This window comes from Colobus angolensis, unplaced genomic scaffold, assembly GCF_000951035.1.
Source record: "Colobus angolensis palliatus isolate OR3802 unplaced genomic scaffold, Cang.pa_1.0 Scaffold28, whole genome shotgun sequence".
NCBI lineage: Eukaryota > Metazoa > Chordata > Mammalia > Primates > Cercopithecidae > Colobus > Colobus angolensis.
In genome coordinates, this window is record NW_012116043.1 from 2,755,528 (window position 1) to 2,767,807 (window position 12,280).

General features: G+C 54.1%; 1 protein-coding gene across 1 annotated transcript in view; it reads right to left on the bottom strand.

Moving 5' to 3' along the window:
* Positions 1 to 581: 581 nt before the first annotated feature.
* The window catches only part of AACS (acetoacetyl-CoA synthetase), a 60,905-nt gene continuing 49,206 nt past the window's right edge, over positions 582 to 12,280 (bottom strand). The window contains exons 11-14 of the mRNA XM_011948391.1: positions 9,997 to 10,066; positions 9,239 to 9,297; positions 7,164 to 7,366; positions 582 to 1,800 (exon numbers count right to left, since the gene is read on the bottom strand). Of these exons, the coding sequence (XP_011803781.1) occupies positions 1,663 to 1,800; positions 7,164 to 7,366; positions 9,239 to 9,297; positions 9,997 to 10,066 (470 nt within the window). The 3' untranslated portion in view covers positions 582 to 1,662. The remainder of the gene's footprint in view (positions 1,801 to 7,163; positions 7,367 to 9,238; positions 9,298 to 9,996; positions 10,067 to 12,280) is intronic.

Genomic DNA, 12,280 nt, shown 5'->3' on the forward strand with positions numbered 1-12,280 from the left:
TTTGCCTTTACCCAGCCCCCTTCTCACTCCCACCTTCTTCCTGCCTAGAGCACGGATGAAAGACTAGAGGTGGGGCAGCCACCCAGGGCCAAGATGATGACTGCCACATCCTGAGGACAGCAGAGTGCAACAGACAGGAGCCAGGACTGCTGCACTGTGGAGTCGCTGCCCGGCCCCAGGAGAATGGACTGCCTCCAACTTCCTGTGACGTGAGAGCCGAAAACGCTGCTGGGCCAAGCCTGGATTCCATGGCATGCAGCCAGACACAACCAAGTGACATGCAGCTCTTGCGATGACAAGAAAGGAGCTGACGTCCAGAAACCTAGCTGGTGCTGGGTGTTGGGGAGTCTCAGGGTGGAGGGGGCCCAGGGTGCTGGCTTCACATGGAGCAGCGCTCGGCCAGTTGGTCACAAGGGAATGTGGGTAAGTACCAGGGCCCTGGGAAGTGCCCCCAACAATTCGAACCACACAACGCCAGGGCACAGCTGTTGGCGGGCGCACAAGCACCACCAGCCTCACACACGCAGATGCAGTCTCCCCCTTCAGAGAAAACTTTACACAAGCACACTGCACACGCATTGTGGGTGCACGCGCACACCTGTATATATTTATTGCATAAAATTCATCATAGCACTTTACCCCGTATTTTTATAATCCAAAAGGAAAACGATTCAAGAAAGGATTTCATTGTGCTCAGTTTCAAAAAATACAAAAATGAACATCAGATTACAGATGTAAGTTCATATGCTGAACTGAATGATACATACCAACTGCCTGGCTATGGAAACCCGTGACTTGACTTAGGGGTGGGGTGCTGATGACATGATCTCGACAGGAACCCCCTGGCGACTCTCAGGCGGAGGCAGCGCAGGGATACGGTTCCTGGTGAGGAGGACCCTCGGTGACCGCGCTGCCTGGGCTCACGGCTGGAGGGCTCACCCATGAGGGACACGGGTGGACATCCGCTGCTTCACACGCCTAAGTCACATTAGAAACATGTAAAGCCATTCAGAGTCTGTGCAATAAAGAGATCCTGCATGAAATCCACTCGTTCCTCGGAGGGAAGCTGGCCCGGAAGCGCGCTCTAGTTGCACGGTCCTCCAGGGCCTACATTCCATCCATGCCACAGACACACGAGCACCCAGACCGCTGGTCCTAACAGCAGCTGTGAAAAGTTGTGTCAAGTCACAGGGGTTCCTTTGTAACAGCTAAAGCTCAAAAGTATGCTGGACCCTGAGGGAAAACAGGAGAGCCTGAGACGGGAAGGGAAGAAAGGGATTTGCACCTTCACAGAGCAAAATGGGATGACGGGAGGGGGAGGTCGAAGCCAAGACCTTGGCTCAGGAGTGTGTCTGTCCTGAGCACCAACCAGCCCCACCGTTCCCACTGCACTGTGTGTGCAAAGACACACTTGCCACGGTGCCACGCGTGCGGCCCAGACACTCCCTGTCTCTGAAGGCCAGAATCCCGCTCCAGCGTGTGGAAGATCCAGGTACCCACCAGATTTAACGACAAAACAGAGAAACGATCCCTCCCCAAGCCTACAGAACACTTGGTGCAAACAGCCTTTTACAACAGCTGTAGGTTTCTATGTAATTTCTTGAGCACACACAAGTAACAGTACACACAGGTACAGCTGAGTGACACGCCAGCCAGTCCGACTCAGAAGCCCTGCAGCTCAGGGATGTCCCGGTACAGATCCAGGGTCTCAGGGTTCGAGAAAGCACCTCCTTGCTCCACAGCTTTTCCAGCGATGATCTGCTTGACGGCAACTTCCACTTTCTTCCCATTGAGCGTATACTAAGAGGGAAAGGTAGAAAAACAAGAAACGGCATTTAAACCTGAAGGGGGGAGAATCCACAGCCCTGGGTATACCCAGGCCCCAAAGGCCCAGCTCCACCTGGAGCGCCAAGAGCAAATGGGTCTCAGCTCCAAGATGCCCCTCCTCCCACCAGGTCTGCAAACATGCACCGGAGTACGCTGAACTGACCACTGTCCCCTCTGTGTGTGGGGGATAAAACCTGTTCTGAAAGGCAATTTCGAGGTCCGGTGCTGAAACCCAACGCTAACCCCCTCCAAACCCCACCCCCGCCCCCACGCTGCCACTGGCATGGCTGCTGAGAAAGCGGGGCTATTTCAAAGATGCCCAGAGGTCACCACGAGCACGTTCATTTTTCCAACGCTGCACACTCCACTGGGCCCCGTTGGGACCCGCCACGTGTCACATCCACGGTGGCCTCAGGAGGGCCCTCCAGACACCCCACTGACCGCGGCAGTGGATATTCCAGATGGGAATATAAAAAAAGAGTGTCTCTCAGGGTTCAGGGTCTGCCTGACCAGGATAAAAATGCAGGCATAGATCATTCCTAAATCCCAGCAGGCACCCTGGGCAAGAAAGTTCTCAGGGAAGATGTGGCTTCTGCCACCCCATCTGGGCGATGCTGGGTGAATTCCTGAACCTGAGTTCATTTCCTTGAATGAAACGGGGGGTGCCAGCACTGAGGCTGCAGGGCTGTGAGTCAGGGTGAATCAGTCAGGGCACACACAGCCTCACAAGCACCTAGCTACTATGTTTTATGATTTTACTTTTATTTATACTTTTTTATACTTCTCTATATATTTTATCACATGTTATTCTATGATAAAGACCAGTTATTGCCATGACTTCAGAAGTGGCCCAGCTTCCTAGAACTAGAGGCAAGAGCGTCCTCACAGTACCAAGGACTCCTCCTTCTCGGAGCCAGCCAGCTGCACGGGACGGTGCATTCCTTTTTCTCACAGTCGGGCCCTTTCCAAACACTCAGAGCTCCCTCTAAGATTCACGGCACATGTATTTCACCTTGAATCCAAATGAGCCCTTGGCAGTGTTGGTGTACTGTGGGCTAGGAAACTTCAGGAGCAACAGAGCCCGCTCCTCTGCCCGAGCCCTCGATCACTGGCGCCTTTTTTTTTAAACCTGAGATATAATTAAAATTCATTCACTTGAAAAATTCAGTCGACGTGTGAACTAATTAAGGATCTAAGAGCCGACTTCCTTCCGAGGGCCTGCCTGTCACTTCATGTGGTGTCGCTGGCCCTCCCACCGTGAGACACAAATGTCTCGCCTGCTCTGTGCCCCGCTACGCTTCACACAGGGGTCCACATGCAGCTCACAGGAGCTAATACCGCCACCTTCCACCCACTGGCCAAATACAGCAGCATCCTCTTAAAAGAAATCCTGCTACTGTTTCCTCTGGGGAGAGGGGAAAGGTAGAGGAAAGGGAAAGAGAAAGGAAGAAGCTGCCGTCCCCCTGCCCCTCAACCAGCTCCTGCACGAGGCCTCCCCAGGTAGACAGGAGCCCAGCAGCCTCCTGTCAGGAAGGGCCAGGCATCCCAGCCATGACCCAAGCAAAGGCCAGCTGAACTTGGGACAGCCATGGCTGTCTGAGGGCTACAGGTGGGAAGCCCTCAAATGCCAGGAGTCCATTCCACTTGGCCATGACCCTCCCAGGGTCCCCAGGTCTTTATTCTAGGTGAGCAGAAGGCGGAGCTGACTATGGACACCACTTCCTTGGGCAGGACCCCTCATCTCTCTGGGTTTCCTCATCTGTAAGATGGGTGTGAGGAAGACAAGCTTGTCCCACCTCACCAGGCTCAGAGGACCAGCTCCCCACACCCCATTCACTCACCAGACACCAAAAGCACCTGCCGTTTGCCAGGCAGTCAGCTGAGCTCCGAAGAAAAGGAGGTAAACCCACAAGGTTCCTGTCCTCAAGTGGCCTCTGCTCCACACAGAAAGATGTGAACATACACAAGAACTCACCCACAGTCACACCATGGCAAACACTGTCAAAGCTAAAGATGGAGGCCAGGACATTGTTCAAACAGGAAATGCAGGGAAAGCCTCTCTGACTTTTGCACAGAGAGCAACTGAGATCAGGTATGTGGAAGGGCTTTGCAGGGCATGCAGACCTATTCTGAATGAAGGCTGATGGTGAGCGGAGGTAGCACAGAAACCGAGGCACGGGGACTGCGTTCTGGGCACCCTGTGGCCCACGGCACCCACCAGAGAGGCTCTGTTGTCAACCCATCTTAGAGATGGGGAAACTGAGGCTTGGATGCTGAGTTGCCCAAAGTCACGCCTCAAGGGTAGAGGGGGGGCCAGGGCTAAGTGACAGAGCCCCTGTGCATAAAGACCCTCAGAGGACCCGCTGTGAAGGCTGGCAGCAAGGACTGCGCCGGCCAGAGCCTCCCTACTCCCCCAGGGCCGCTCACTCCATTAGTGCCGCATCACCACCCTGAGCTGTGGCGGGCGGGCGAGGGGCTCCTCTCCTCATGTCACAGGCCAGAGACAGGACCGGTCTTACTCAACACAAGGAGTGGAGCTGGCTCTGGGCCCAGATCTCTCCTGAGCACTCGCCAGGAACCCCTTAAATGCTGAAAATGGCGCTGGCTTCCCAGGGAACAGAAGCGGCAGCGTCTCCACGCAGAGGCAGAGATGGGCCGCCGCTCATTCCCACCGCTCGGATGCGCCCCGGTCTTAGGCTATTCTCGGGGTGGTGAGGGGAGGGTAGCCCACTCCCCACAAGCACCATGTGAAGGGTCAGACCTGCATCAGGCTCTCCTGCCTCAGCAAGGCCCTGGGACTTTGCAGATGAGACCTCAGTGGTCCTCTTCTGACCCTGAAGTGGGTCCAGTTCCCGAATGGGCAGGCTGGGGCCACGCCATGTCACCTCCCTGTGGATGCTGGACCCCTCCCTAGCTCAGCAACCAAAGAGGTAAATCCTCTCCTAAGCCTGCCACGAGGGCTCAAAAATAAAAGGGCTTTCCAAAATCTGGAGGAACCCTCCCAAAGACTTCCCAAATGGACCCAGGAGAAGCCCCTATCTGGAGAGAAAAAGGGCCCAGAGCCCCGCTGGGAGCCCTGGCCGCAAGCCCACAAAAGCCAGGATGACCAAGGAAAGAAACGTGCTGAGTTTTCGCCCTTCAGAATAAATTGTTCCACTACCCTCGTGATCAGATATGGTTTGGTAATAACTGTTCTGGCAGCAAAAGACCCAAGTTCTTTTTCAATAATATAAAGCCAAGGGGACAAATTCAAATTCCAGTTCCCTAAAATGTTCCAGATGAGACAGCACTGATTCGCCAAAGGAAAACCTTAGACCCTCATCAGGAAAAGACAATAAGGGTCACTGATTCAAGAAGTACCTTCTTGGAGAGCACCAATGTCCCCACAGAGAGCCGCCAAGAGTCACCAACCAAAAAAAAAGAGAGAAAGAAAAAGATGAAAAAAGAGAGAAAGAAAAAGCCCCAAGCTGCAGGGCTCTTCCCACACAAAACCAGAACGCAAAGGAAACGTGTGGACACCACAAAAGGGAACCAACACCGCAGATGTGGACAAGCGCCAGCAGGAGGAGGAACAGGGTCCCGAATGGGAGTCAGCGCAGATGTGGACAGGCGCCGGGAGGAAGAGGAACAGGGTCCCCAGTGGGAGTCAGCGCAGATGTGGACAGGCGCCAGCAGGAGGAGGAACAGGGTCCCGAATGGAAGTCAGCGCAGATGTGGACAGGGGCCGGGAGGAAGAGGAACAGGGTCCCGAGTGGGAGTCAGTGCAGATGTGGACAGGCGCCGGGAGGAGGAACAGGGTCCCGAGTGGGAGTCAGTCTTCCAGGGATGGTCAGGGATTGCATGCCGTGGCCGTGCTGCAAGCGCTCTTCCCAGCCCCCACTCCTGCACAGGTTGTTTTGAAGATGCTGAAATAACTTTTAAGGCAAAGAGAATGATCTATGGGTTTCAAAGTCAACGGCATCGCATATTTCAACATTCTCCAGGACCTGGTAAACCCTGTCTCTAGTGATACCTCACAGACTCAGCCCTGCTCCGGGCAACGACGACGTCAGCTTCCCCTGGGAACCCAGAGAGTGTCTGGTCCCGTCTTCTCCTTAATGAACAGCCATTCCGTAGGCTTCAAATACAGCTTGCCACTGTCTGTTTAAATTGTTGTGTGCATACACACACACACACTCACACACACACACACATACACACACACACATACATACACACACTCATACACACACACACATACATACACACACACACACACACACTCATACACACACACACAGAACAGCTTCTGTCAGCTTGCAGGGCACCCGTTTTGTAAGCAATGCAAATGAAAGCTGTGATCCACTCTGGGTGAACCTCCTCCTCCCTGACTTAGAATCGAAGCATACACACACACACATACATACACACACTCATACACACACACACATACATACACACACACACACACACTCATACACACACACACAGAACAGCTTCTGTCAGCTTGCAGGGCACCCGTTTTGTAAGCAATGCAAATGAAAGCTGTGATCCACTCTGGGTGAACCTCCTCCTCCCTGACTTAGAATCGAAGCAGAGTGTACTGGGGCCAGGGGCTGGGGGATGACGACACAGCCTTCAGAAGACCTGCCTCTAAAAAGAGTCAAGTCTTGTATGTACCGGAAGAACTTAAAAGGCAAGAGCAATGCTTCCCAGCAGCACTTTAAAAAATTAAAATTGGCTGGGTAGAGTGGCTCATACCTGTAATCCCAGCGCTTTGGGAGGCTGAGGTGGGCAGATCACTTGAGGTAAAGAGTTTGAAACCAGCCTGTCCAACATGGCAAAACCCCGTCTCTACTAAGAATACAAAAATTAGCCAGCCATGCTGGCATGCGACTGCAGTCCCAGGTACCAGCTACTCAGGAAGCTGAGGCAGGAGAACTGCTTGAATCTGGGAAGCGGAGGTTGCAGTGAGCTGAGATTGAGCCATTGCATTCCAGCCTGGGTGACAGAGACTCAGTTTCAAAAAAATAAAATAAAAAATAAAAAGTTAAAATTAATGTTCTCATTAAAAATTTTGAGAATACACTAAAACCCCAGGTTAGCAGGGAGAAGCCAGTTGGACCTGCAGGGCTGGGCCTGCTAACCCTCCGAACATGGGTATTTAGCAGAAGCTGCTTTAAATGCAGTCTTAGGAAGGGTAGGAAAAAGGATGGCAGGGAGAGGATGGCGTTGCTAGGCAACGTGCACAAACGATATATAAAGCACCAGCAAGCTGCTCAGATGTAAGCGCCCCTCAACGTGTGGGCTCGTGGGGCGATGGCTGCGGTCTCCTCGCTGGCGGGAGATGGCCATACCGGGATGCCCTTGGTTTCCAGGATGAGGCTGGGCACGTGCCGCGCAGACAAGCCCACTCGGATGGTGTCACGGATCCTCTTAACCAAGTCAGGCTGGAAGGCGTGCCCGGAGGCCATCTTCAGGAAGAGGATCACCCTCTCCTCCCTGTACTTGTTATACTGGGGGACACACAGGCTGTCCTCCACCTCCTCGAAGGATTCCACTGTGGAGACAGGGGAGGGCGCACATTCACGCAGGGGGCCCCTCAGTGCGGGGTCGAGCCTCACAACAACCTGGCCGAGCAGGAGGGGCAAGCTGGGGGCCCCAGGCCTACCGGGGTGCCTGTGTTCTCCCAGCCCTCCCAAGAGGAGTGTCCTGGAGGGACATTTGCTGAGGAAGCCATTTCACAAGTGGAAGAAAACCCATCACTGGGGAGGCAGACACAGCTTCAGCTTTGGCAGGATGGGTGATGTTCTACTAGGAGGCCAGATGTGGGCCTTACTTAATGAGAAGTTAATTCAAGATAAAAAAGAGGACCGGGCTTGGTGGCTCACGCCTGTAATCCCAGCACTCTGGGAGGCTGATATGGGAGGATCACTTAAGTTCAGGAGATTGAGACCAGCCTGGACAACATAGGGAGACTTTGTCTCTACAAAAAATTAAAAACTAAGTTAGGCATGGTGGCACACGCCTGCAGAAATTAAAAACTAAGTCAGGCATGGTGGCACACGCCTGCAGACATAGCCACTTGGGAAGCTGAGGCAGGAGGATCGCCGGAGCCCAGGAGGTCGAGGCTGCAGTGAGCTATGGTTGCGCCACTGCCCCCCAGCCTGGACAACAGAGTGAGACCCTGTTGGCCTCCCAAAAATGGAGGCAGGTAGCCGGGCATACTGGCTCACACCTGTAATTCCAGCACTTTGGGAGGCCGAAGTGGGTTGATTACTTGAGCTCAGGAGTAGACCAGCCTGGCCAACAGGGCAAAACCTCATCTCTACAAAAAATACAAAAATTAGCTGGGCATAGTGGTGCATGCCTGTAGACCCAGCTACTCGGGAGGCCAAGGTAACAGGATTGCTTGAGCCCAGGAGGCGGAGGCTGCAGTGAGCTGAGATCACGCCACTGCACTCCAGCCTGTATAAGAGAGTAAGATTCTGTCTCAAAAAAAAAAAAAAAAAATTGAAAAAAAGGAAGCAGGTGCCTGGGGTGGGGACTCCACTGGAGGGAGGAACAAGGCTGGAATCAGACATCAGGATTTCTTTACCCTGGCCACACAAACGACCTTGACATAAGTTTAGGACTCTGACCTAAGCACTAGAGGACGAGGCCATCTAACCGACTCTGCAGCCTGGGCTGGGCCTGGGTCCCTGGGCTGGGGAGTTTGAAGGCCCACAGGTGACTCTACTGTGCAGCTGTGAGACCCACAGGCCTACACTCTCTGTGCTTGGTGTCCTGCATGGTGCTGTGTGACCTTCAGCAATCCTGAACCCTCTCTGTGCTTCTCGTTTCTTCAACCATAAAGAGTAGACGCAAGCTGGCCAGGCATGGTGGCTCACGCCTGTAATCCCACCACTTTGGGAGGCTGAGGCAGGCGGATCACTTGAGGTCAGGAGTTCGAGACCAGCCTGGCCAACATGGTGAAACCCCGTCACTACTAAAAATACAAAAATTAGCTGGGCATGGTGGTGCATGTCTGTAATCCCAGCTACTAAGGAGGCAGAGATTGCAGTGAACCAAGACTGCACCACTGCACTCCAGCCTGGGTGACAGAGCAAGACTCTGTCTCCAAAAAAAAAAAACAGTAGATAGACACAAGTAAACCAATCTGGCAGAACTCACCAGGAGGATGAGCTATAATGAGGAAGAGGATGGGCAAAGGGACGTTAAAGACCCCATTCGAGATTTTATGAGGATGGCAGTGTGGGCAAAGTATGTTCTGGAAGGGAGGTCAGGCTCACAAACGTCCACTGTCACACCAGAGACCAAGGGGCCAGAGTCGTGCCAAAGGTGGGGCCTTTGGAAAGGGCCCCTGGGGCTCCCGCCAGGACCCTCCTCCTTCCTGGAGACTGGAGAACGCTCAGGGAGGGGAAGCACGTACCGATGTTATAGATTTCCGAGCTGCCGAACCGCACCCCGTTGGGGTTGAGTGTGCCGTCACTGGAAAGAGAGAAGAGGTCAGGGCCACACTGCAGCTCTGGAGTGAGGCAAGTCCCAGGGGTCCCACGGGAGGGCGGTCAGCCCCTCTCCATTCCACATGGACTAGTCATGGACACGTCATGGACACTCCCCTCCCCAGCTCCTTGCCCTGCCACCCGGCTCTTTCTCCCTCTCAGGGTAAAGCTCGACATCGAGGGAGGCACCTCTGTGCAGGAACATCTGTCACCTTGCTCCCTCCCCACCTGCACACGTGTCCCCCATTGCGGGTGTGGACACTGCTGTGCCTTTGCCAGGGGACCCCCACCCTGACACCCCCTACCTGAGAACCGCATCACAGGGCAGGGAAACGTGGATCATGCCCAGACCCAGCCCTTGGGAAGGAAGCTGGCACAGGGATGCCCCACCCCAGGAATGACACAGGAAGGGTCCAAGATGGGGGACAGTCAGCCATGTCGCAGACTGAGCAGAAAATGCTTCCTCGGAGGTGGTCTTCAGGCCCAGCGGCAGTGTGTGCATGGGCACAGGGGTGGGGAACCATGGCGCACCAGCCGGTCGGTGTGAGAGGTGTGGACACCGATGCTGGAGTGGAGTGGGGTGCCCAGGAAGGCACTGACTTTTACAGAAAGCACCTCCTCCTCCACCCCCATGCCTCCGGAAGGTGAGGCTGCAGGGAAGAGAAGCCAACTCCGCAGCCCTTACCTCCGGCCAAGCATGATGATGCCCCCAGTCTTGGGGTTGATTCTGCAGTAGTCGCCATGAGCCCAGACACCTGCAAGGACAGCAGAGGTGCCCGGTCAGCCCGAGGAGAAGGGGCCGTGACAGGCTGCCTGGACAGACTCTGGGTGCGGGTCCATAACTGGGGCCCAGAGGCAGGTCTGGCGTGGGGCTGGGGGCAGAAGGGAGCCAGACTGTTCCTGCTTCAAGGAACATGCCCTCTAGGGGGGCTGCTGCCTGGGCAGCTCTGACACAGCTGGCGAGGAGTAACGCAGCTCCTTGGGCACTAGCAAGGACCCGGGAATTCACAGAGGGCGGGACCAAGCTCAGCCAGGCCACTGGGGGTCAACAGGAGTGTCTGGAGACAACCCTGAGTGTAGCACAGGAAAGAATGAGCCACGTCTTGGGAAGCAAGAGTGGCCAGGGGCAGCGGAGGGCACAGGGTGTGCAGAGGTTGGGGCCAGATCTTGGAATGGAATACACGAGCCCATGACCAGGAAGGAGGCTACTGCACCAGTCCCAGTCATGTAGGCTTGAACCAAAGCATTAGCCACATGTGCAGAGAGCTGATTAGCAGGTAAAACCCAGGAGATGAAGGCGGGGGAAGAGGAAAGAGCCAGGGGTGACAGCAACACAGTGTCAGCAGGCCACATGAGTGGCCACGTGTGCAGCTGTTCAGAGGCTTGCGCACTGGGGTGGCGCCGTGAAGCTGATCGACCAAAGGGATCAAACCCCAGCTTTGGATGCAGCATCTGAGGAGAGAGGTTCCTTTGCCACATCCTCTACCCAGGCGCCAGTGAAGAGAAGCCACGCATCTGAGAGTCACCAAGGGAGCAGTTAACCAGCTGGGGGCCTCCTGCTGCCGACACCCACGCCCAGCCCTTGATCAGCCACACTGAGGGGAACTGGCTGGCCGTAATCAAAAGTGCATCTCTGCCGCTTTGCAATGCCAGAAGTCATCTGCCTCAGCAGCAGGCTGGCCTCCTGCAATAACGCCCCAAAGATTTCCTGCGATCTGGGAAGGGAAAACAGTAAAGCGGCCAACTTCCGTGTCTTCACTGATGGGTGGCAGCCTCAAAAGGCATCTTTCACTCCCAAATCTCAACGTGTCTTCACTGACGAGCAGCAACCTCAGAAGGCGTCTCCTCCCCTCCAAATCTCGAGACACTTCTCCAGCACTTCTCCACTCTGAGGCAAGCGCTAACCCAAACAGCTTATGACTCAACAGCTACCTAGTCTATTCACGCGTTCAGGTGACATCATGAAGGAGACACTGCCACAAGCCACAACCAAGCCCTTCTACGGGAACGAAGGCCAAGGGGACTGTGCACGGTCCCTGGGAGGCAGCTGAAGAGAATGAAATGAGACCTAAGCTAGTTATTCCGATGCAAAAAAAGAGAACTGCAGGCCTTCAGGTCTTTCCTCCCACCTCCCCAAGCTAGAGAACGAAACCAATTCTTCTCATTGGACTTTTAAAAGATTCACATACACAAATAAGGAAAAACAAAAACAAACCCACTCCCAGGCTTGCAATTGATGTGCCCGGTTCTGCAGGAACACATCTGCATGGCTACTCAGCAAACTGAGCTTATGAACGGCAGCCCCGGAAGATGAGAGCTGCAAGCCTGTGCCGCTCACCTGGGAATCCTGCCTCACCCTGGAACTTCGGTGCCAGCAGCAACGTACAGTCTTGTTTGCCTGGAGTCAGATCTCCCTTGAACTGGATGGGAAATTTCTGGGTTTTAGGGCCATTTGTAGTACTGTGCCCTAATTACTGAGACCCCGGAAATGCAGAGAAAAAGGAAGATGTAAATCCACCCTGAAGAAATGTTCTTTTGTGGAAACTTCGCCCACTTTGATCCCTTGCAAAGCCGAGCTGAGAGGAGGAATCCACTAGTGGCTGGCTCCAGGGCACCACAAAGGAAGTGGCGTGATGGCAAAATAAAGCTACAGAAGCAATGTCTTCCTTTCTACAGCGGACTGAACAGATTTAGATCATTCTCATTCTTCAAGGCACTGACTTCAGCTCTGAGTCTCCCGGGAGCTGAGGCGAAAGTGGAAATACGGTGGGAACAGGTGACTGCCGATAACAGACCAGGCCTGTTTGGAATGTGGCATCTGCAATGACCTAAATCTTAAGTCTCCTTTTACTTTCTTTTAAAATATTAAGTTTTTAAAAATAACAAAAAGCGGCCGGGCATGGTGGCTCATGCCTATTAATCCCAGCACTTTGGGAGGCCGAGGTGGATGAATCACAAGATCAGGAGTT